We start from the raw sequence: 25,307 nt of genomic DNA on the forward strand, positions 1-25,307 counted from the left end.
GGCGTGGTTTAACCCTTCAGCCAATCAGTGTTCCTTGGGGATGGACAAAGAGGCGTGGCCCTTTCTGGCCCCTCCCCCAGCCCATAAAAGGTGAAAAATTCGAGTTTTGGCATCAACCAATCAGAGCGCAGGGTTGGGGATGATTGACAGGTGGCTCGGCCAGTAAGAGTGCAGAGGGTGTGGGGAAAGGGGCGGGGCTACAAGCGGCCATTTTGGGTATGGGGGGCGTGGTTATGACAAAGGAGCTTATGAATATTAATGAGAATTTAAGGGGCGTGGCCTGAGTGTGGGGAAGGGGAGGAGTCACAGCCCAATCACAATTAAATCCCAATTAACTCCCAATTAAACCCAAATAAATTCCCCATTAATTCCCAATTAAATCTAAATAAATTCCCCATTAATTCCCAATTAAATCCCAATTAAACCCAAATAAATTCCTCATTAATTCCCAATTAAATCCCAATTAAATCCCAATTAAACCCAAATAAATTCCCCATTAATTCCCAATTAAATCCCAATTAAACCCAAATAAATTCCCCATTAATTCCCAATTAACTCTCAATTAAACCCAAATAAATTCCTCATTAATTCCCAATTAAATCCCAATTAAATCCCAATAAATTCCCCATTAATTCCCAATTAAACCGAAACAAATTCCCCATTAATTCTCAATTAACTCCCAATTAAATCCCAATTAAACCCCAATAAATTCCCCAATTAATTCCCAATTAAACCCAAATGAATTTATAAAATCTAATATAATGAAATTTAAGGAGCCCTGAGTAAAATTCCGCCATCAATTAATCCCAATTAAATCCAAATAAACCCAAATAAATTCCCCATTAATTCCCAATTAAATCTCAATAATATAATCCAATTAAATCTAATTAATACCCAAATAATTTTATTAATTCCCAATTAAATCCCATTAATTCCAATTAACCCAAATAAATTCCCCATTAATTCCAATTAATTCCAATTAAACCCAAATAATTCCATTAATTCCCAATTAATCTCCAATTAAACCCAATAAATTCCTCATTAATTCCAATTAAATCCCAATTAATCCAATAATCCCCATTAATTCCAATTAAACCGAAACAATTCCCATTAATTTCAATTAATCCATTAAATCCAATTAAACCCAAATAAATTCCCATTAATTCCAATTAACCCAAATAATTCCCAAATTAAATCTAATAAAATCCAATTAAACCCAATAAATTCCTCATTAATTCCCAATAAAATCCAATAAACCCAATAAATTTCCCATTTAAATCCCAATTAAATCCAATTAACTCCAATAATTCTAATTATGTCCCAATTAATTCCCTAATTAAATTCCCATAAAACCAAATAAATTCCCATTAATTCCAATTAAACCCAAATAAATTCCCATTATCATTCCAGTAAAATCCAATTAAATCCAATAAATCCCAATTAATTAATTTCCCCATTAATTCCAATTCAATCCCAATTTAAATTTTCCAATTAAATCCCAATTAATTCCCAATGAAGCCCCAATTAAATTCTAATTAAAATTCCAATTAAACCCCAATTAAATCCCAATTATTTTCCAATTAAATCCACTAAATCCCAATTAATCAGATTCAAACCCAATTAATTCCTAATTAAAACCCAAATTTCCAACCCCAAAATCCAAAATAAATTCAATTAATTTGCAATAAAGTCTCAATAAATCCCAATAAAATCCTCATTAATTCCCCAATTAAATCCTAATTAAATCTCAATTAAACCCCAATAAAACCCAAATAAAACCCCAATTAATTTCCAATTAAATCCCAAATAAATCCCAATTAATTTCTAATTAAATCTCAATTAAACCCAATAAAAACCAATTAAACCCCAATTAATTCCAATTAAATCCTCAATAAATCCAATTAACTGCAGATAAATCTCAATTAAATCCAATAAAATCCTAATTAATATTCAATTAAATCTCAATTAAATCCCAATAAAACCCAATTAAATCTCAATTAAATCCAATTAAATGCCATAAAATCCTCATTAATTCCCCAATTAAATCCTAATTAAATCTCAATTAAACCCCAATAAACCATTAATTCCATAAATCATAAATCCCAATTAATTTGCAGTAAAATCTCAATAAATCCCAATAAAATCCTCATTAATTCCCAATAAATCCTAATTAAATCTCAATTAAACCCAATAAACCCAATAAAACCCCAATTATTTCCAATTAAATCCAAATAAATCCCAATTAATTTGCAGTAAATGAATAATCCAATTAAATCTATAAATCTCAATAACCAATAAACCAAATAAACCATTTTTCAATTAAATCCAAATAAATCCCATTATTTGCAGTAAAATCCGAATAAATCCAATTAATCTCAATTAAATCTCAATTAAATCCCAATAAAACCCAAATAAAACCCCAATTAATTTCCAATTAAATCCCGAATAAATCCCAATAAAATCCTAATTAAATCTCAATTAAACCCCAATAAAACCCCAATTAATTTCCAATTAAATCCCGAATAAATCCCAATTAATTTGCAGGAAAATCCTCATTAATTCCCCAATTAAATCCTAATTAAATCTCAATTAAACCCCAATAAAACCCAAATAAAACCCCAATTAATTTCCAATTAAATCCCAATAAATTCCCAATTAAATCCCAATTAATTCCCAATAAATTCCCAATTAAACCCCAAATAAATCCCAATAAATCCCAATTAAACCCCCCAATTAATTAATCCCCAATTAATCCCCATTTCCCAATAAAAACTCTGCAGCCGCCTCCTTTTATTCTCAATTATTTTCATTTTTTTAATCTTTTTTTTTCCTTTTTTTTTTCCTCTTTTTTCCATCTTTTTTTATTTTTTCTGCCATTTCCTGGGGCTTTTCCTCATGCACCAAATCCCGAAAAAATTCCGGGAAAAATCCCAAAAATTCCCAAAAAAATTCCCCAAAAAATTCCCAAAAATTTCTGCAAAAATTCCCCAAAAAAATCAAATTTTTTTCTGCAAAAAATTCCCCAAAAAATCAAAATATTTCTGCAAAAATTTCGATTTTTTGAGGATTTTTCACCCCAAAATTCCGATTTTTTTTAGGATTTTTCACCTCAAAAATCTCTTTAAAAATTCCAAATTTTTACAGCAAAAAATTTTGGTAAAAATTTGAGATATTTAAAATAATTTTTATGAATTAATAAATTAAGGTGGCTCTAAAAATTTAATTTAATTTATATTTAAATGTAATTTGAATTTTTTAGCATTATTTTAGGGATTTTTTAAAGAGTAAAAATGGGGAAAAAATTTAAAATGGAAAATTTGGATTTTTTAGGAGAAAAAAACCAAATTTTGGGAAAAAATTTTGAATTTTTGTTGCTTAAATCCCCGTGAAAAATCAAATTTTTAGGAAAAAATATTCAAATTTTGAAGGAAAAAATTTGAAATTTTTTGGTAATTTTCTCACCTTTTTTAGGGTCAATTCTGTCCAAAAATTCCAGGGGAAAAATCGAAGTTTTTATGGGAAAAAATTCAATTTTTGGGTCAAAATCCTTCAAAATTTCCACCAAAAAATTCACTGAAAAATCAATTTTTTCAAGGGAAAAAAAAAGAATTTTTGGGTGGAAGAAAACTGAATTTTTTTGAAAAAAAAAATTTATTTTGGTGAAAAAAATCTGAATTATTGGGGGAAAAAATTGAATTTTTAAGGAAAAAAAATTGAATTTTTAAGGAAAAAAATTTGAATTTTTAAGGGAAAGAGTTGAATGGTTTTGGTAAATAATTTAATTTTTTGGAGGGGGAAAATTCCAAATATTTTTAAGAAAAAAATTAGATTTTTTTGGGAAAAAAATTTGAAATTTTAGATTGATTTTTCTGTTAAAAAATCAGAATTTTTGGGGAAAAAAATCTGAATTTATTGGGGAAATAAACTGATTTTTGGGGGGAATTAAATTGATTTTTGGGGGAATTTTTTGGGCAAAAAATGTGAATTTTTTTACTAAAATAATTTGAAATATTTTTGGGGGGGAATGTGAATTTATGGGGCAAAAAATATGAATTTTTTTACTAAAATATTTTGAAATTTTGGGGGGAGAAAATTGAATTTTTTGGGCAAAAAATTTGAATTTTTTTACTAAAATAATTTGAATTTTTGGGGGGAAAAAATTGAAATTTTTGAGAAAAGAAATTGAAGTTTTTGGAGAAAAAATATTATGTTTTCTGGGAAAAAATCTGAATTTTTGGAGGATAAAATTTCATTTTTTTATGAAAAAAGAGAATTTTTGGAGGAGAAAAAATTGGAATTTTAGTGGGAAAAATCTGATTTTTTGTGGAAAAAACCTGATTTTTTTTACTAAAATAATTTGAAATTTTGGGGGGTGGAAATGTGAATTTTTTGGGGGAAAAAATTGAATTTTTTGAGAAAAGAAATGGAAGTTTTTGGAGAAAAAAAATTTTTTTTTTGAGGAAAAAACCTGAATTTTTGGGGAAAATATTTTGATTTTTTTCTGGGAAAAAATCTGAATTTTTTGGGGGATAAAATTTTGATTTTTTCTGGGAAAAAAATCTGAATTTTTGGGGGATAAAATTTCATTTTTTTATGAAAAAAGACCATTTTTGTAAGAGAAAAAATTGGAATTTTCGAGGGAAAAAATCTGAATTTTTGGGGGATAAAATTTTGATTTTTTCTGGAAAAAACCTGAATTTTTGGGGGCTAAAATTTCATTTTTTTAATGAAAAAATTGGAAATTTAGAGGGAAAAAAATCTGAATTTTTGGGGGATAAAATTTTGATTTTTTCTGGGAAAAAATCTGAATTTTTTGGGGGAAAAAATTGGAATTTTAGTGGAAAAAAACTGAATTTTTATGGAAAAAATCCTGACTTTTTTGTATTTTTCCCCATTTTTCCCAAAATTTAAAATTTTGAAACCATTTAAAAATTTTTAATTTTTAAAATTTTTATTTTTTTTGGGATTTTTTTTTGTCCTGGGGGCGTCTTAAAGTGCTCGGAGGAGCCGGGAGGAAAAAAATTGAATTTTTTGAGAAAAGAAATGGAATTTTTTGGAGCAAAATTATCATTTTTTTGGGGAAAAAATCTGAATTTTTGGGGGATAAAATTTTAATTTTTTCTGGGAAAAAATCTGAGTTTTTGGGGGGAAAATATTTTGATTTTTTCTGGGAAAAAATCTGAATTTTTGGGGGATAAAATTTCATTTTTTTGTGAAAAAGGAGAATTTTTTTGAGGGAAAAAATCTGAATTTTTGGGGATAAAAATTTTATTTTTTCTGAGAAAAAATCTGAATTTTTGGGGAGAAAAAATTGGAATTTTTGTGAAAAAAATCTAAATTTTTATGGAAAAACCTGATTTTTTTTGCATTTTTCCCCAAAATTTAAAATTTTGAAACCATTTAAAAATTTTTAATTTTTAAATTTTTTATTTTTTGGGATTTTTTTTTATCCTGGGGGCTTCTTAAAGTGCTGGGAGGAGCCGGGAGCTCCCGGTGGTACCTTTGAAATTCCGGTTCCGCCCCCAAAATTCCCAAAAATTCCAAAATTTTTCCCAAAATTTTCAAATTTTTTTTTTTTTTTGGCGGGAAAAATCCCAAATTTGGGCGTTCCGGGAGGTCCAAGGCCCCTCCCCCACCCGGAAGTGCTTTGGGGGATTTTTTGGGAATTTTTTTGGGAATTTTTTTGGGGAATTTTTGGGGTTTTTTTGGGGTCTGGAGGGATCTGAGGAGCTTCTGGTGGCCTCAGGTGGCTTCTGGAGCTCCTGGGTGGAGCTTGGTGGCCTTGGGTGGACCTTGGACAACCTTGGATCTTCTGGGATGGACCTGGGGCCACCTTGGATGGACCTTGGACAACCTTGGGTGGACCTGGGACCACCTTGGATGGACCTTGGAGAACCTTGAATGGACCTTCAACCACCTTGGATCTCCTAAGATGGAGCTTGGAGAACCTTGGATGGACCTTCAACCACCTTGAATGGACCTTGGAGAACCTTGGATCTCCTGGGATGGACCTGGGGCCACCTTGGATGGATCTTGGACCACCTTGGATCTCCTGGGATGGACCTTGGACCACCTTGGAGAACCTGGGATGGACCTGGGACAACCTTGGAGAACCTGGGACCACCTTGGATGGACCTTGGACAACCTTGGATCTCCTGGGATGGAGCTTGGAGAACCTTGGATGGACCTGGGGCCACCTTGGATGGACCTGGGGCCACCTTGGAGAACCTTGGGTGGACCTGGGGCCACCTTGGATCTCCTGGGATGGAGCCTGGGCAACCTCGACTGGACCTTCAACCACCTTGGATGAAGCCTGGACAACCTTGGAGAACCTTGGATGGACTTGGGGCCACCTTGGATGGACCTGGGGCCACCTTGGAGAACCTTGGATGGACCTGGGGCCATCCTGGACCACGTTGGACAACCTCAGATGACATTGGCTGGACCTTCAATCACCTTGGAGCACCTTGGATTGACCTTGGACAACCTTGGCCGGACCTTTAAGCCCTTGGGTGGACTTGGGGCCATCTTGGAGAACCTTGGATGGACCTGGGACCACCTTGGAGAACCTTGGATGAATCTTGGACCACTCCAGCCCACCATGGATGACTCTTGGACAAGCCTGGACCACCTTGGATGACCCTTGGACCCCCTGGAATGACCCTCAGACCACCCTGGACTGTCCTGAATGACCCTTGGACCATCTTGGACCACCTTGGACAACTCTTGGCCCACCATGAATGACCCTTGGACCACCTTGGACAACCTCAAATGACCTTCAGGCCACTCTTGACCACCTTGGATGACCTTCAGACCACCTTGGACTATTTTGGCCCACCTTGGATGACCATTGGACCACCTTGGATGACCATTGGACCACCTTGGACCACCTCAAATGATCTTCAGACCACCCTGGATGACCCTTGGACCACCTTGGCCCACCTTGGTTGACCCTCAGGCCACCTTGAATGACCTTCAGGCCACCTTGGATGACTCTTGGACCACCATGAATGACCCTTGGACCATCTCGAATGACTCTTGGACCACCATGAATGACCCTCAGGCCACCTTGGACCATCCTAAATGACCTTCAGGCCACCTTGGACCACTCTTGGACCACCTTGGTTGAACCTCAGGCCACTCTTGACCACCTTGGATGACTCTTGGACCACCTTGGCCCACCATGAATGACCCTCAGGCCACCTTGGATGACCATTGGACCACCTTGGACCACCTTGGACCATCTTGGATGACCCTCAGGCCACCTTGGACCACCAGGGATGACCCTCAGGCCACCTTGGACCACCTTGGCCCACCATGAATGACCTTCAGACCACTCTTGACCACCTTGGATGATCTTCAGACCACCTTGGACGACCTCAAACGACCTTCAGACCACTCTTGACCACCTTGGATGATCTTCAGACCACCTTGGACCACCTTGGCCCACCATGAATGACCTTCAGGCCACCTTGGACCACCAGGGATGACCCTCAGGCCACCTTGGACCACCTTGGACCATCTTGAATGACCCTCAGACCATCTTGGATGACTTTTAGATCACCTTGGACCACCTCAAATGACCTTCAGGCCACCTTGGATGACCCTTGGACCACCTTGGACCACCTTGAATGACTCTCAGGCCACTCTTGACCACCTTGGATGACCCTTGGACCACCTTGGATGACCTCAAATGACCCTCTGGCCACTCTTGACCACCTTGGATGACCTTCAGACCACCTTGGACCACCTTGGACCACCTTGGTTGACCCTCAGGCCACCTTGAATGACCCTTGGACCACCTTGGACCATCTTGGATGACCCTCAGGCCACCTTGGACCACTCAGGACCATCTTGAATGACCTTCAGGCCACTCTTGACCACCTTGGATGACCCTTGGACCACCTTGAACCGTCTTGAATGACCTTCAGGCCACCTTGGACCACCTTGGTTGACCTCAAATGACCTTCAGGCCACTCTTGACCACCTTGGTTGACCCTCAGGCCACCCTGGACCATCTTGGACCACCTTGAATGACCCTCAGGCCACCTTGGACAACTCTTGGCCCACCATGAATGACCCTTGGACCATCTTCGATGACCTTTGGACCATCTTGGATGACCTTCAGGCCACCTTGGACCACCTTGGATGACCTTCAGGCCACCTTGGACCACTCTTGGACCACCTTGGTTGAACCTCAGGCCACTCTTGACCACCTTGGATGACTCTTGGACCACCTTGGCCCACCATGAATGACCCTCAGACCACCTTGGACAACCTTTGGACCACCTTGGACCACCTTGGTTGACCCTCAGGCCACCTTGAATGACCCTTGGACCACCTTGAATGACCTTCAGGCCACCTTGGTCCACCTTGAATGACCTTCAGGCCACCTTGGTCCACCATGAATGACCCTCAGGCCACCACCAGGCCCCCCCTCACCGCCCCTCCCAGGCCCCTCCTCTCTGTCCATCCGTCCGTCCGTCCGTCCGTCCAGGCCTGGCCAAAGTCTGGGACAACCAATCCCCACCAACAACAACATCTGATCCCCTCCCCCATCGCGTCCGTCCGTCCGTCCGTCCAGAGAGGTCCAACCCCAAGTGGACATCTCCACATGGATGGTCCAACCCCAAGTGGACATCTCCAAATGGATGGTCCAACCCCCACGTGGACATCTCCAAATGGATGGTCCAACCCCAGAGTGGACATCTCCAAATGGATGGTCCAACCCCCAAGTGGACATCTCCAAATGGATGGTCCAACCCCAAGTGGACATCTCCACATGGATGGTCCAACCCCAATGGATGGTCCAACCCCCAAAGTGGACATCTCCAAATGGATGGTCCAACCCCAATGGATGGTCCAACCCCAAGTGGACATCTCCACATGGATGGTCCAACCCCCAAGTGGACATCTCCAAATGGATGGTCCAACCCCCACGTGGACATCTCCACATGGATGGTCCAACCCCAAAGTGGACATCTCCAAATGGATGGTCCAACCCCCAAGTGGACATCTCCACATGGATGGTCCAACCCCAATGGATGGTCCAACCCCAACGTGGACATCTCCAAATGGATGGTCCAACCCAGAGTGGACATCTCCACATGGATGGTCCAACCCCAATGGATGGTCCAACCCCCAAGTGGACATCTCCAAATGGATGGTCCAACCCCAAGTGGACATCTCCAAATGGATGGTCCAACCCCCAAAGTGGACATCTCCACATGGAGGTCACTCCAGCAGCTCCGGCGACGGCGTCCGAGGAGGCGACAACGGCGGCGGGAAGGAGGAGCCGGTGGTGGCCATGGTGGAGGTGACCATGGTGGAGGTGACCATGGTGGTGGTGACCATGGAGGTGACCACGGTGGTGGCCGGAGCTGGACCAGGAGAACCCGGAGTGTCCGGCGGCGGCGGCCGCAGCGAGGAGAAGAAGAAGGGGCACTGGTGGATGAAGAGTTCGATGATTGTCTGGTAGGTCCTGGTGGCCGTCAAGGCGTCCATGGTGCTGAAGTCCGGGCGCATCAAGGTGGGCCAGAAGCAGATGGAGAGGTTCTCGCTGGTCATCAGGTTGACGCGGTGTTGTTGGCTGACCCTGGCGTGGGCGAGACCGAGATGACCATTGGTGGGCAGAAGAACCCAAAACACCTCAAATCACCCAAAATTCCCACCAAAATTGACCAAAAAATGACCCTGGAGAAGTTCTTGGTGACCATCAGGGTCACCTTGGGGTGGACATTGGTGGAGTGACCCCTTGGTGGGCAGAAGAATCCATAAAACCTCCAAAATACCCAAAATTCCCTCCCAAAAATGCTCCTGGAGAAGTTCCTGGTGACCACCAGGTTCCTGCTGACCACTAAAATGACCTTGGGGTGGACAACACCAAAATGACCACTCAGTGGTCAGAAGAACCCATAAAACCTCGAAAATACCAAAAATTCCTCCCCAAAAATGACCCTGGAGAAGTTCTTGGTGACCACCAGGTTCTTCCTCACCATCAGGGTCACCTTAGAGTGGACAACATCAAAATGACCACTCAGTGGTCAGAAGAACCCAAAACACCTCAGAATTACAAAAAATTCCCACCAAAATTGACCAAAAAATGACCCAGGAGAAGTTCTTGGTGACCACCAGGTTCTTCCTCACCATCAGGGTCACCTTGGGGTGGACATTGGTGGAGTGACCACTTGGTGGTCAGAAGATTCCATAAAACCTCCAAAATACCCAAAATTCCCATCAAAACACCCCAAAAAATGACCCTGGAGAAGTTCTTGGTGACCACCAGGTTCCTGCTGACCACTAAAATGACCTTGGGGTGGACAACACCAGAGTGACCACTTGGTGGTCAGAAGATTCCATAAAACCTCCAAAATACCAAAAATTCCCCCCCAGAAATGCCCCTGGAGAAGTTCTTGGTGACCACCAGGTTCCTGCTGACCATCAGGGTCACCTTAGAGTGGACAACATCAAAATGACCACTTGGTGGTCAGGAGATTCCATAAAACCTCCAAAATACCCAAAATTCCCATCAAAACACCCCAAAAAATGACCCTGGAGAAGTTCTTGGTGACCACCAGGTTCCTGCTGACCATCAGGGTCACCTTGGGGTGGACATTGGTGGAGTGACCACTTGGTGGTCAGGAGAATCCATAAAACCTCCAAAATACCACAAATTCCCATCAAAACACCCCAAAAAATGACCCAAAAGTTCCCCTGGAGAAGTTCTGGGTGACCACCAGGTTCTTGAGGTATTGGTGGCTGACCCTGGCGTGGGCGAGACCGAAATGACCATTGGTGGTCAGAAGATTCCATAAAACCTCCAAAATACCCAAAATTCCCATCAAAATTGCCCCAAAAATGCCCCTGGAGAAGTTCCTGGTGACCACCAGGTTCCTGCTGACCATCAGGGTCACCTTGGGGTGGACATTGGTGGAGTGACCACTTGGTGAGCAGAAGAATCCATAAAACCTCCAAAATACCAAAAATTCCCATCAAAATTGCCCCAAAAATGACCCTGGAGAAGTTCTTGGTGACCACCAGGTTCCTGCTGACCATCAGGGTCACCTTTGAGTGGACAACATCAAAATGACCACTTGGTGGGCAGAAGAACCCAAAACACCTCAAAATTACAAAAAATTCCCATCAAAATTGACCAAAAAATGACCCTGGAGAAGTTCCTGGTGACCACCAGGTTCCTGCTGACCACTAAAATGACCTTGGGGTGGACAACACCAGAGTGACCATTTGGTGGTCAGAAGAACCCAAAACACCTCAGAATTACAAAATTCCATCAAAATGCCCAAAAATATCCTGGAGAAGTTTCGGTGACCACAGGTTCCTGCTGACCATCAGGTCACCTTAGAGTGGACAACATCAAAATGACCATCAGTGGTCAGAAGAACCCAAAACACTCAAAATACAAAAATTCCACAAATTGCCAAAAAATACAATTCCGTGAGAAGTTCTTGGTGACCATCAGGTTCCTAGCTGGGCATCAAAGTACCACTAGTGGTGGACATTGGTTGAGTGACCACTGTGGTCAAAGAACCAAAAACCTCCAAAATTACAAAAATTCCCACCAAAATGCCCCAAAAAATCCCGAAAGTTCCCACCTGGACATAGGTACCTTGGGTGAACCATCCATTGGTGTGGACATCTCAAATACCAAATTCAATGGGAGAAGCTGGTGACACAGGTTCGCTGACATCGGTCACTTGTGGATTGAGTGACCCTTGTGGCAGAAGATTCCAAAAACCTCAAAATACCAAAAATCCCATCAAAACACCAAAAAATGACCCAAAGTTCCTGAGAGTTCTGGTGACCATAGTTCCTGAGTGACAATGCAAGTGACACTCAGGGTGACATTGGTGGTGACCCTAGTGTCAAAGAACCCAAAACACCTCAGAATTACAAAAAATTCCCACCAAAATTGACCAAAAAATGACCCTGGAGAAGTTCTTGGTGACCACCAGGTTCCTGCTGACCATCAGGGTCACCTTGGGGTGGACATTGGTGGAGTGACCACTTGGTGGTCAGAAGAATCCATAAAACCTCCAAAATACCCAAAATTCCCATCAAAATTGCCCCAAAAATGACCCTGGAGAAGTTCTTGGTGACCACCAGGTTCCTCCTGACCATCAGGGTCACCTTGGGGGGACATGGTGATGACCACTTGGTGGCCACAAGAATCCATAAAACCTCCAAAATACCAAAAATTCCCATTAAAATTGCCCGAAAAAATGATCCTGGAGAAGTTCCTGGTGACCACCAGGTTCCTCTTGACCATCAGGGTCACCTTGGGGTGGACAACATCAAAATGACCATTTGGTGGCCAGAAGAACCCAAAACACCTCAGAATTACAAAAATTCCCATTAAAATTGCCCCAAAAATGACCCTGGAGAAGTTCTTGGTGACCACCAGGTTCCTGCTGACCATCAGGGTCACCCTGGGGTGGACAACATCAAAATGACCATTTGGTGGTCAGAAGACTCCATAAAACCTCCAAAATACCAAAAATTCCCCCCCAGAAATGCCCTGAGAAGTTCTGTGCACCAAGTCTGGACCATCACGTCACTTGGGTGACACTCAAATGACATTGTGTCAGAGATTCCATAAAACTCCAAAATACCAAAATTCCCACAAAATTGCCCAAAATGACCTGAGATTTGGTGACCACAGGTTCGCTGACCATCAGGGTCACCTGGGTGGACATTGTGAGTGACCACTTGGTGGTCAGGAGATTCCATAAAACCTCCAAAATACCCAAAATTCCCTCCCAAAAATGACCCTGGAGAAGTTCTTGGTGACCACCAGGTTCTTGAGATATTGGTGGTCAGAAAATCCCACAAATTGGCCAAAAATTCCCCCAAAATTCCATCAAAATTGGCCCAAAATTCCATCAAAAATTCCTCCAAAAATTGCAAAAAAATTGCAAAAAAAATTAAAAAATTTTTGGGGAAAAATCTGAAAAATTCCTCAAAATATTCCAGAAAATTTTTCCAAAATTTCAAGAAAAATCCACAAAAAAATCACGGAAAAATTGCTGAAAATCCCTCCCCAAAAATTTAAAATTTCCCCCAAAATTTTCCCAAAAATTCCTGAAAATTCTTCCAAAATTTTAAGAAAAATCTACAAAAAAATCACGTTAAAATTGCTGAAAATCCATCCCCAAAATCACTGGAAAATTTAAAAAAATTAAAAATTTCCCAAAAATTTTCCCAAAAAATTCCTGAAAATTCTTCCAAAATTTAAAGAAAAATCCACAAAAAATCGCCCAAAAATTCCTTAAAAATTAAAAAAAATCCCCAAGAAATTTCCTGAAAATTCTCCCAAAATTAAGGAAAAATCCCAAAAAAATCCCAATAAATCACCAGAAAAATTCCCAAAAATTCCAGAAAAATCCTCTAAAAATAATAAATAAAATTCTCTGAGAATTCTCTCAAAATTCAAACAAAAATATGGAAAAATCCCCCAAAAATATAAAAAAATCCACCACAAATTCCCATAAAACCTCCAAAAAAACCCCAAAATTCCAGAAAAATTCCCAAAAAATCTTCCCAAAATTCAAACAAAAAAGTGGAAAAAAACCCACCAAAATCTCAAAAAAACCACCAAAAAAACAGCAGAAAACCCCAAAAATTCCAGAAAAATTCCAAATCAATTCCCAAAAAAATCCCCAAAAATTCTCCCAAAATTCAAGCAAAAATATGGAAAAATTCCAAAAAAATATTTTAAAAAAATCCACCAAAAATTGACATTAAATCACCAAAAATTCCCATAAAACCTCCAAAAAACCCCCAAAAATCCCAGAAAAAATCCCAAAAAAATCCCCAAAAAATTCCCTGAAAATTCTCCCAAAATTCAGGAAAAATCCCCCAAAAATCCTGAAAAATCCTCTAAAAATAATTTAAAAATTCCCTGAAAATTCTCCCAAAATTAAAATAAAAATATGGAAAAATCCCCCAAAAATTCCAGAAAAATTCCCAAAAAATTCCACAAAAATTCTCCCAAAATTCAAACAAAAATATGGAAAAAAATCCACCAAAAATTGACATAAAATCACCAAAAAATTGACATAAAATCACCAAAAATTCACATAAAATCACCAAAAAACCCCCAAAAATCCAGAAAAAAATCCCCAAAAAATTCCCAAAAAATTCTCCCAAAATTCAGGAAAAATTCCTGAAAAATCCCCAAAAAATCCTGAAAAATCCTCTAAAAATAATTTAAAAATTCCCTGAAAATTCTCCCAAAATTAAAATAAAAATATGGAAAACATCATCCAAAAACCACCAAAAAAACCCTAAAAATTCCAGAAAAAATTCCCCAAAAATTCCAGAAAAAATTCCCTAAAAATTCTCCCAAAATTCAAACAAAAATATGGAAAAATCCCCCAAAAATATTTTAAAAATCCACCAAAAATTCACATTAAATCACCAAAAAACCCCCAAAAATCCCAGAAAAAAATCCCCAAAAATTCCCAAATAAATTCCTAAAATTCCAAATTCCCTAAAATTCCCTAAAATTCCCAAAATTCCCAAAAACTCCGGAATTTTCCTGACCTGTTGAGGTGGGCGATGACGTATTTGAAAACCTCGTAATTCTCGCGGGGGAATTTCCTCAGCACCTCCCGCAGCGCCAGCAGCTTCTGCTCCCGGTCATTGATCTCTAAAATTCAATAAAAATTCAAATATTTTAATTGCTTATTAATTATTAAATTAATAAAGCGGAAAAAATGGGAATTTTGGGTGAAAAAATCAAAAAAATCGGGTGAAAAATGGGAATTTTAAGGGGAAAAATGGGAAAAAAATTGGAATTTTGAGGGGTGGAAATGGGGATAAAAAAGGGAATTTATTATAATAATATATAATATAAAAATTTTATATTATTTTATATAATAATTATAATAACAATAATATAATAATTATATATAATTATATATAATTATATATAATTATATATATAATTTTATATATATTATATATAATTGTATATATTATATATCATTATATATAAAAAAATTATATATAATTTTATAAATACATATAACATTTATATAATAATTATAATAATAATTATAATTATATAAAATTTATATATAATAATTTTATATATATTTATAAATAATACATAATAAAATAATATTATATTATATATTTAATATAATAAAAAATTGGAATTTTGGGGGGTGGAAATGGGGATAAAAAAGGGAATTTATTATAATAATATATAATATAATAATTTTATATTATTTTATATAATTAGTATAAGAATAATAATATAATAATTATATATAATTTGTAAAATTATATATATTATATGTATAATTATATATATTATATATATAATTATTATATAAATATATTTGGGGAGGCAATGGGAATTTCCTCAGCAGCTTCTGCTCCCGGTCATTGATCTCTGAAATTCAATAAAAATTAAAATATTTTAATTGTTTATTAATTATTAAATTAATAAAGTGGAAAAAATGGGAATTTTGGGTGAAAAAATCAAAAAAATCGGGTGAAAAATGGGAATTTTAAGGGGAAAATGGGAAAAAAATTGGAATTTTGGAGGGAGAAAAGCGTATTTTTGGGGGAAAAATGGGAAAAAAATGGGAAAAAAAGTGGGAATTTTGGAGGGAAAAAAAGGGAATATTTGGGAAAAAAATGGGGAAAAATGGGAAAAAAATGGGAATTTTGGAGGGAAAAAACGGAATTTTTGGGGTGGAAAGATGGGAAAAAATTGGGAAAAATTGGGTGAAAAAATGGGGAAAAAAATGGGAATTTTGGGGGGAAAATGGGGAAAAAATGGGAATTTTTGGGGGAAAAATGGGGAAAAAATGGGAATTTTTGGGGTGGAAAAAAGGGAATATTTGGGGAAAAAATGGGAAAAAAGCGAATTTTTGGGGTGGAAAAATGGAAAAAATGGGAATTTTGGAAGGGAAAAACAGGGGAAAAAATGGGAATTTTGGGGGAAAAATGAGAAAAAAATGGGAATTTTGGAGGGGAAAAAAAGGGGAAAAAATGGGAATTTTGGGGGAAAAATGGGAAAAAAATGGGAATTTTGGAGGGAAAAAAGCGAATTTTTGGGGGGGAAAAATGGGAAAAAAATGGGAAAAAAATGGGAATTTTGGAGGGAAAAACGGAATTGTTGGGGTGGAAAGATGGGAAAAAATGGGAAAAAATAGGAAATTTTTGGGGTGAAAATGGGAAAAAAAAAGGGAATTTTGGGGGGGAAAAAATGGGAATTTTGGAGGGAAGAAAGGGAATTTTTGGGGGGGAAATATGGGAAAAAATGGGAAAAAAATGGGAATTTTGGGGTGAAAAAATGGGAAAAAAATGGGAATTTTGGAGGGAAAAAAGCAAATTTTTTGGGGGAAAAAAATGGGAATTTTGGGGTGGAAAGATGGGGGGAAAATGGGAAAAAAATGGGAAAAAATGGGAATTTTGGGGTGAAAAATGGGGAAAAAATGGGAATTTTGGAGGGAAAAAAGGGAATTTTTGGGGTGGAAAGATGGGGGAAAAATGGGTAAAAAATGGGGAAAAAAATGGGAAAAAAATGGGAAAAAAAGGGAATTTTGGAGGGAAAAAAGGGAAATTTTGGGGTGGAAAGATGGGAAAAATGGGAAAAAATTGGAATATTTTGGGGGAAATGGGGTGGAAAAATGGGACTTTAAAAGGGGAAAATGGGGCAGAAATGGGAAAAAAGGGGAAATTTCATGGGGAGGGAAATGTGGGGAAAAATGGGAAAAAAAGGGGAATTTTGGAGGGAAAAAAGGGAATTTTTTGGGGGAAAAATGGAAAAAATGGGAATTTTTGGGGTGGAAAAATGAGAAAAAAATGGGAATTTTGGAGGGAAAAAAGCGAATTTTTGGGGGGAAAAAATGGGAAAAAAATGGGAAAAATGGGGTGAAAAAATGGGAAAAAAAAATGGGAATTTTGCGGGGTGAAAACGGGAAAAAATGGGAATTTTGGGGGAAAAATGGGGAAAAAATGGAAAAAAATGGGAAAAAAATGGGAATTTTGGAGGGAAAAAAGGGAATATCTGGGGTGAAAAAATGGGAAAAAAATGGGAAAAAAATGGGGAAAAATGGGAATTTTGGAGGGAAAAAAGGGAAATTCTGGGGTGGAAAGATGGGAAAAATGGGGTGAAAAAATGGGAAAAAATGGGAAAAAATGGGAATTTTGGGGAGGGAAAACGAGGAAAAAATGGGAATTTTTTAGTGGAAAAATGGGAAAAAAATGGAAAAAAATGGGAATTTTTGGGTGAGAAGAAGGGAATATTTGGGGTGGAAAAATGGTGAAAAATGGGAAAAAAATGGGAAAAAAAAATGGGAACTTTGGGGGGGAAATGGGGAAAAATGGGGAAAAAAATGGGAATTTTGGAGGGAAAAAAGCAAATTTTTTGGGGGAAAAATGGGAGAAAAAATGGGAATTTTGAAGGTGAAAAAATGGGAAAAAAATGGGAATTTTGGGGGGAAAATGGGGAAAAATGGGGGAAAAATGGGAAAAAAATGGGAAAAAAATGGGAATTTTGGAGGGAAAAAAATGGGAATTTTGGGGGAAAAAAGCGAAATTTGGGTGTGGAAAAATGTGAAAAAAATGGGAAAAAAATGGGAATTTTGGGGGAAAAAAAGGGAAAAAAAATGGGAATTTTGCCGGGAAAAAGGGGAATAATAAAATGATAATTTTAGGATGAAAAATTAGAATTTTGAGGATTTTTGACTCACTGTGGGCCTCGACCAGCTCCAGCTGCAGGGCTGGGAATGACTGAGCCAATTAACCATTAATGAACCCCAATTAATGAGGAATTCATCAGGATTGAATGAGAAATTCTTGATGGAATCCAATGAGGATTTTGGGGAGGAGAATGGAGAAAAGAATTGGAATTTTTGGCAGAAAATGGGGAATTTTGAGGGATAAAATGGGGGGAAATGGGGCAAAAAAAGGGAATTTTGGGGTGAAAAAATGGGAATTTTGGAGGGAAAAAAGGGAATTTTTGGGGGAAAAAATGGGAAAAAAATGGGAATTTTGGGGTGGAAAAATGGGAAAAAAATGGGAATTTTGGGGTGAAAAATGGGGAAAAAATGGGAATTTTGGAGGGAAAAAAGCGAATTTTTTGGGGGGAAAAATGGGAAAAAAATGGGAAGAAAATGGGAAAAAAAAAGGGAATTTTGGGGTGAAAAGATGGGAAAGATGGGAAAAAAATGGGAATTTTGGGAGAAAAAATGGGAAAAAAATGGGGAAAAAATGGGAAAAAAATGCGAAAAAAATGGGAATTTTGGAGGGAAAAATGGGAAAAAAAAAAGGGAATTTTTGGGGGGAAAATATGGGAAAAAATAGGAAAAAAATGGGAATTTTGGAGGAAAAAAAGGGAATATTTGGGGAAAAAAATTGGAAAAAAATGGGAATTTTGGAGGGAAAAAACCGAATTTTTGGGGTGTAAAACATGGGAAAAAATGGAAATTTTGAAGGAAAAAGGGAATTTTTGGGGGAAAAATGTGAAAAAATGGGGAAAAAATGGAAAAAAAATGGGGAAAAAATGGGAAAAAAGTGAGAAAAAAATGGGAATGGGAAAAAAGGGAATTTTTGCAGGAAAAATTGGGGAATAATAAAATGATAATTTTGGGCTGAAAAATTAGAATTTTGAGGATTTTTTACTCACTATGAGCCTCGACCAGCTCCAGCTGGGCGCTGTAGGGCACCAGCGGCTCCGGCAGCTCCGAGAAGAAACTTTTCATGGCGCCGGCGACGGCGTTGACGGTGAAATCCTTCTCGGCCAGGTCCAGCCCGTGGTCTGCAAACGGAAAATCGGGTCAGAAAAATGGAAATTCCAACCCCAAAATTCCCAGAAAAAATTGGGGAAAAAATCGGGAAAAAAATCCGGGAATTTGGGGGGTTTTGGAGGGAATTTTGGCGCTAAAATTCTGAATTTTTGGGCTAAAAATTCAGATTTTTGGCTCTAAAAATCCAAAATATTTGTGGGATTTGGGGTCAGGAAAAGGGGGAATGTGAGCCTAAAATTCCCAGAAAAATGGGAGTGAAAAAATGGGAATTTTGGTCCAAAAATTTGGAATTTTGGCCCCTAAAATGTGGAATTTTTGGGCTAAAATTCAGAATTTTAGCCCTAAAAATCCAAAATATTTGTGGGATTTGGGGGACAGGAAAAGAGGAATTTAATCCCAAAATTCCCAGAAAAATGGGAATTTTAGCCCAAAAATTCTGAATTTCGCAGTGAAATCCTTCTCGGCCAGGTCCAGCCCGTGGTCTGCAAATGGAAAATTTGGGTGAGAAAATGGAAATTCCAACCCCAAAATTCCTTTGGGAATGGGGGAAAATTCCCACAAAAAATTGGGGAAAAGTCGGGAAAAAAATCCGGGAATTTTGGGGGTTTTGGAAGGAATTTTGGAGCTAAAATTCTGAATTTTTGGGCTAAAAATTCAGGATTTTGGCTCTAAAAATCAAAAAAATTTGTGGGATTTGGGGTCAGGAAAAGGGGGAATGTGAGCCTAAAATTCCCAGAAAAATGGGAGTGAAAAATGGGAATTTCAGCCCTAAAATTCGGAATTTTTGGCCCTAAAATGTGGAATTTTTGGGCTAAAAATTCGGAATTTTTGCCCTAAAAATCCAAAATATTTGTGGGATTTGGGGGACAGGAAAAGAGGAATCCAATCCCAAAATTCCCAGAAAAATGGGAGTGAAAAATGGGAATTTTGGTCAAAAAAAGGAAAATCTGACCCAAAATTACCTGGAATTTTTATGAATTTTTTTTTATTTTTCCAGGATTTTTTCTAATTTTTTTTCAGATTTTTTCTGGATTTGTTTTGGGGGAATTTTTAAAAAGTTTTTTCTGGATTTATTTTTTAAATTTTTCTTTTATTTTTAATGATTTTTTTAGGATTTTTGGGGGATATTTTCTGGGGATTTTTCTGATGTATTTTCAGATTTTTTCTGGATTATTTTGGGGGAATTTTTAAAAAGTTTTTTCTGGATTTTTTAAAAATTTTTCTTTTATTTTTAATTATTTTTTTCGGATTTTTGGGGGATATTTTTTGGTTTTTTTGGGGAATTTTTAAAAAGTTTTTTCTGGAACTTTTCTTTTTTAATTTTTCTTTTATTTTTAATGATTTTTTTGGGGATTTTTGGGGATATTTTTTGGCTTTTTGGGGGGATTTTTCCAGGATTTTTCTGGATTTTTTTTGGGAATTTTTAAACATTTTTTTCTGAATTTTTCTTTTTTAATTTTTGTTTTATTTTTAATGATTTTTTTTGGGATATTTTTTTGTTTTTTTGGGGTTTTTTTCTGATGTCTTTTCAGAATTTTTCGGGGAATTTTTAAAAAGTTTTTTCTGGATTTTTTTTAAATTTTTAATTTATTTTTAATGATTTTTTTGGGGATATTTTTTGGGTTTTTTGGGGATTTTTCTGATGTATTTTCAGAATTTTTCTGGATTTTTTTGGGGATTTTTTAAAACGTTTTTTCTGGATTTATTTTTTAAATTTTTCTTTATTTTTAATGATTTTTTTTTTATTTTTGGGGATATTTTTTGGCTTTTTGGGGGGATTTTTCCAGGATTTTTCTGGATTTTTTTCGGGGATTTTTTAAAAATTTTTCTGGATTTATTTTTTAAATTTTTCTTTTATTTTTAATGATTTTTTTCGGATTTTTGGGGGATATTTTTTGGGTTTTTTGGGGAATTTTTAAAAAGTTTTTTCTGGAATTTTTCTTTTTTAATTTTTAAATTTTTCTTTTATTTTTAATCATTTTTTTAGGATTTTTGGGGATATTTTTTGGTGATTTTTCTGATGTCTTTGCAGAATTTTTCTGGATTTTTTCGGGGGAGTTTTTAAAAAGTTTTTTCTGGATTTATTTTTTAAATTTTTCTTTTATTTTTAATGATTTTTTTTAGGATTTTTGGGGATATTTTTTGGTTTTTTTGGGGAAATTTTAAAAATGATTTTCTGGAATTTTTTTTATAATTTTTAAATTTTTCTTTTGTTTTTAATGATTTTTTTCGGATTTTTTTGGGTTTTTTTTCTGATGTCTTTGCAGAATTTTTCTGGATTTTTTGGGAATTTTTAAAATTTTTTTTCCAGATTTTTTTTTTATATTTTTCTTTTATTTTTAATGATTTTTTGGGGGATATTTTTTGGTTTTTTTGGAGATTTTTCTGATGTCTTTGCAGAATTTTTCTGGATTTTTTTTGGGGAATTTTTAAAAAGTTTTTTCTGCAATTTTCTGGCTTTTTTCTACTTTCTGGTATTTTTTTTATTTTTTAATTTCTCTTTTATTTTTAATTTTTTAAGGATTTTTGGGGAGATTTTTTGGCTTTTTTTGGGGTTTTTTTCTGATGTCTTTCCAGAATTTTTCTGGATTTTTTTGGGGAATTTTTTTTTTTTAATTTTTAAATTTTTCTTTTATTTTTAATGATTTTTTTCGGATTTTTGGGGATATTTTTTGGCTTTTTTGGGGGATTTTTCCAGGATTTTTTTGGGAATTTTTAAAAAGTTTATTCTGGATTTATTTTTTAAATTTTTCTTTTATTTTTAATGATTTTTTTGGGATTTTTGGGGATATTTTTTGGCTTTTTTTGGGGATTTTTCTGATGTCTTTTCAGAATTTTTCTGGATTTTTTTGGGGAATTTTTTTTTTTAATTTTTAAATTTTTCTTTTATTTTTAATGATTTTTTTCGGATTTTTGGGGATATTTTTTGGCTTTTTTTGGGGATTTTTCCAGGATTTTTCTGGATTTTTTTGGGGAATTTTTAAAAAGTTTTTTCTGGATTTATTTTTTAAATTTTTCTTTTATTTTTAATGATTTTTTTCGGATTTTTTTGGGGTATTTTTCTGATGTATTTTCAGAATTTTTCTGGATTTTTTTTGGGGAATTTTTTAAAAGTTTTTTCTGGATTTTATTTTTAATTTTCCTTTTATTTTTAATGATTTTTTTGGGATTTTTGGGGATATTTTTTGGTTTTTTTGGGTATTTTTAAAAAGTTTTTTCTGGATTTATTTTTTTAAATTTTTCTTTTATTTTTAATGATTTTTTTGGGATTTTTGGGGATATTTTTTGGCTTTTTTGGGGGATTTTTCCAGGATTTTTCTGGATTTTTTTGGGAATTTTTAAAAAGTTTTTTCTGGAAACTTTTTTTTTAATTTTTAAATTTTTCTTTTATTTTTATTGATTTTTTTTAGGATTTTTGGGGATATTTTTTGGGGTTTTTCTGATGTCTTTGCAGAATTTTCCTGGATTTTTTTGGGGGAATTTTTAAAAAGTTTTTTCTGGATTTATTTTTTTAATTTTTCTTTTGTTTTTATTGATTTTTTTCGGATTTTTGGGGATTTTTTGGGGGGTTTTTTTGGGGGATTTTTCTGATGTATTTTCAAAATTTATCTGGATTTTTTGGGGGCAATTTTAAAAAAAATTTTTCTGGATTTATTTTTTGAATTTTTCTTTTATTTTTAATTATTTTTTTAGGATTTTTGGGGGGATTTTTCTGATGTATTTTCAGAATTTTTCTGGATTTTTTGGGGGAATTTTTAAAAAGTTTTTTTCTGGATTTATTTTTTAAATTTTTCTTTTATTTTTAATTATTTTTTTTAAGATTTTCGGAGATATTTTTTGGCTTTTTTTGGGGATTTTTCTGATGTATTTTCAGAATTTTTCTGGATTTTTTTTGGTAATTTTAAATTTTTTTTTCCAGATTTTTTTTTATTTTTTTTTTATTTTTAATGATTTTTTTTCGGATTTTTGGGGATATTTTTTGGCTTTTTTTGGGGGGGATTTTTCCAGGATTTTTCTGGATTTTTTTGGGAATTTTTAAAAAGTTTTTTCTGGATTTATTTTTTAAATTTTTCTTTTATTTTTAATGAATTTTTTTCGGATTTTTGGGGATATTTTTTGGGGATTTTTCTGATGTCTTTGCAGAATTTTTCTAGATTTTTTGGGGAATTTAAAATTTTTTTTCTGGAATTTTCTGCCTTTTTTCTACTCTCTGGAATTTTTTTTTATTTTTTAATTTCTCTTTTATTTTTAATTTTTTAAGGATTTTTGGGGAGATTTTTGGGCTTTTTTTGGGGATTTTTCTGATGTCTTTTCAGAATTTTTCTGGATTTTTTGGGGAATTTTTTTTTTTAATTTTTTAATTTTTGTTTTATTTTTAATGATTTTTTTCGGATTTTTGGGGATATTTTTTGGCTTTTTTTGGGGGGATTTTTCCGGATTTTTTTGGGAATTTTTAAAAAGTTTTTTCTGGATTTATTTTTTAAATTTTTCTTTTATTTTTAATGATTTTTTTTGGATTTTTGGGGATATTTTTTGGCTTTTTTGGGGGAATTTTTAAAAAGTTTTTTCTGAATTTTTCTTTTTTAATTTTTCTTTTATTTTTAATGATTTTTTTGGGATTTTGGGGGATTTTTTTTGGCTTTTTGGGTGGATTTTTCCAGGATTTTTCTGGATTTTTTGGGGGAATTTAAAAAAAGTTTTTTCTGAATTTTTTTTAAAAATTTTTCTTTTATTTTTAATTATTTTTTTAGGATTTTTGGGGGGATTTTTCTGATGTATTTTCAGAATTTTTCTGGATTTTTTGGGGGAATTTTTAAAAAGTTTTTTTCTGGATTTATTTTTTAAATTTTTCTTTTATTTTTAATTATTTTTTTTTGGATTTTTGGGATTTTTTGGGATTTTACCCTGGTCAAACTGGCGCTGCAAACTCTCCATCTCCGATTTGTTGCCGCTGACTCGATAAATCCCCTCCGTGCTCAGCCCTGCAAAAAAAAAACCACAAAAAAATCCAAATTTGGCTTTTTTTTAACCATTTCTGGGGGTCCTTGATGAACCCAAAAAAAATCCCTAAACGCCCTAAAAAATCTCAAAAAATTCCCAAAAAAATTCCCAAAAAAAACCCCAAAAATTGCAAAAAATTCCCCAAAAATTGCAAAAAAATACCCCAAAAAAGTCTCAAAAAAACCCCAAAAAATTCCCAAAAAAAACCCCAAAAATTGCAAAAAAATTCCCCAAAAAAGCCTAAAAATATCTCAAAATAATCTCAAAAAATTCCTCAAAAAAGCCTAAAAATATCTCAAAAAAATCTCAAAAAATCCCCAAAAAAATCCCAAAAAAACCCCCAAAAATTGCAAAAAAATACCCAAAAAAAGCCTTAAAATATCTCAAAAAAATCCCCCCGAAAATGCCCCAAAAAAACCCCAAAAATCTTTAAAAACTGCAAAAAAATACCCCAAAAAGTCTCAAAAAATATCTCAAAAAATCCCCCCAAATATTCCCAAAAAAACCTTAAAAAATTTCCAAAAAATCCCAAAAAAATTCCCAAAAAATCTCTAAAAATTGCAAAAAAATACCCCAAAAAAGCCTAAAAATATCTCAAAAAATCCCCAAAAAATTCCCCCAAAAAAACCCCCAAAAATTGCAAAAAAATTCCCCAAAAAAGCCTAAAAATATCTCAAAAAAATCTCAAAAAATCCCCCCAAAAATTCCAAAAAAAATCTCAAAAAACTGCAAAAAAATACCCCAAAAAAGCCTAAAAATACCTCAAAAAAATCTCAAAAAATCCCAAAAAAACCCTTAAAAACTTCCAAAAAGTCTCCAAAAAATTCCCAAAAGCACCTCTAAAAACTGCAAAAAAAATACCCCAAAAAACCCTAAAAATATCTCAAAAAAATTCTCAATAAATTCCCCAAAATTCCCCAAAAATTCACGATAATTCCCCAAAAAATTTCCAAAAAATCCCCATATTTTTATGACGACCAGCAGCCTCACTTAACCCAAAAAATCCCTTAAAATTTTTTAAAAAATCTGAAAAAAATCCGAAAAAAATCCAAAAAAATTCCAAAAATTTCCAAAAAATCCCCATTTTTTAGGATGACCCAAAAATTCAAAAAAAAATCCATAAAAAATCCCAAAAACATCCCAAAAACTCCTGAAAAAAAAGCGGAAAAAAACAAAAAATCCCCCAAAAAATCCGAAAAAATCCACAAAAAATCCCGAAAAAATCTGAAAAAAATCCGAAAAAAATATGAAAAAAACCTGAAAAATACCCAAAAAAATCCCAAAAAAATCAGAAAAAAAACCCAAAAAAATCCAAAAAAATCCCCAAAAAATCAGAAAAAAATCCCAAAAAATCCCAAAAAAAATCCGAAAAAAATCTGAAAAAAATTCCAAAAAATCCGAAAAAAATCTGAAAAAAATCCCAAAAAAATCCCAAAAAATCCTGAAAAAATCCCAAAAAATTCCCAAAAAATTCCCAAAAAAATCCGAAAAAAATCCCCAAAAAATCTGAAAAAAATCCGA

At 35.1% G+C, this 25,307-nt stretch overlaps 1 protein-coding gene and 1 long non-coding RNA gene across 3 annotated transcripts in view; both read right to left on the reverse strand.

Annotated features, from left to right (window-relative positions):
• Positions 1 to 4,639: 4,639 nt before the first annotated feature.
• Positions 4,640 to 8,267, reverse strand: LOC135461226 (uncharacterized). Of its 2 annotated transcripts, XR_010443347.1 has the most exons (6): positions 8,039 to 8,267; positions 7,926 to 7,966; positions 6,922 to 7,088; positions 6,539 to 6,807; positions 6,292 to 6,456; positions 4,640 to 6,208 (listed from the first exon to the last, which is right to left on the reverse strand). It is a non-coding gene; the product is annotated as an uncharacterized LOC135461226 (long non-coding RNA). The 2 variants fall into 2 exon arrangements; XR_010443346.1 differs by lacking the exons at positions 6,922 to 7,088; positions 7,926 to 7,966; positions 8,039 to 8,267 and having other exon boundaries at positions 6,539 to 6,859.
• A 146-nt stretch (positions 8,268 to 8,413) lies between these two features.
• ARHGAP35 (Rho GTPase activating protein 35) overlaps positions 8,414 to 25,307 on the reverse strand; it is a 39,608-nt gene continuing 22,714 nt past the window's right edge. The window contains exons 4-7 of the mRNA XM_064738231.1: positions 23,690 to 23,767; positions 18,665 to 18,796; positions 14,563 to 14,668; positions 8,414 to 9,595 (exon numbers count right to left, since the gene is read on the reverse strand). Of these exons, the coding sequence (XP_064594301.1) occupies positions 9,235 to 9,595; positions 14,563 to 14,668; positions 18,665 to 18,796; positions 23,690 to 23,767 (677 nt within the window). The 3' untranslated portion in view covers positions 8,414 to 9,234. The remainder of the gene's footprint in view (positions 9,596 to 14,562; positions 14,669 to 18,664; positions 18,797 to 23,689; positions 23,768 to 25,307) is intronic.

The sequence above is a fragment of the Zonotrichia leucophrys genome, unplaced genomic scaffold, assembly GCF_028769735.1.
Source record: "Zonotrichia leucophrys gambelii isolate GWCS_2022_RI unplaced genomic scaffold, RI_Zleu_2.0 Scaffold_226_81349, whole genome shotgun sequence".
NCBI classification, from domain to species: domain Eukaryota; kingdom Metazoa; phylum Chordata; class Aves; order Passeriformes; family Passerellidae; genus Zonotrichia; species Zonotrichia leucophrys.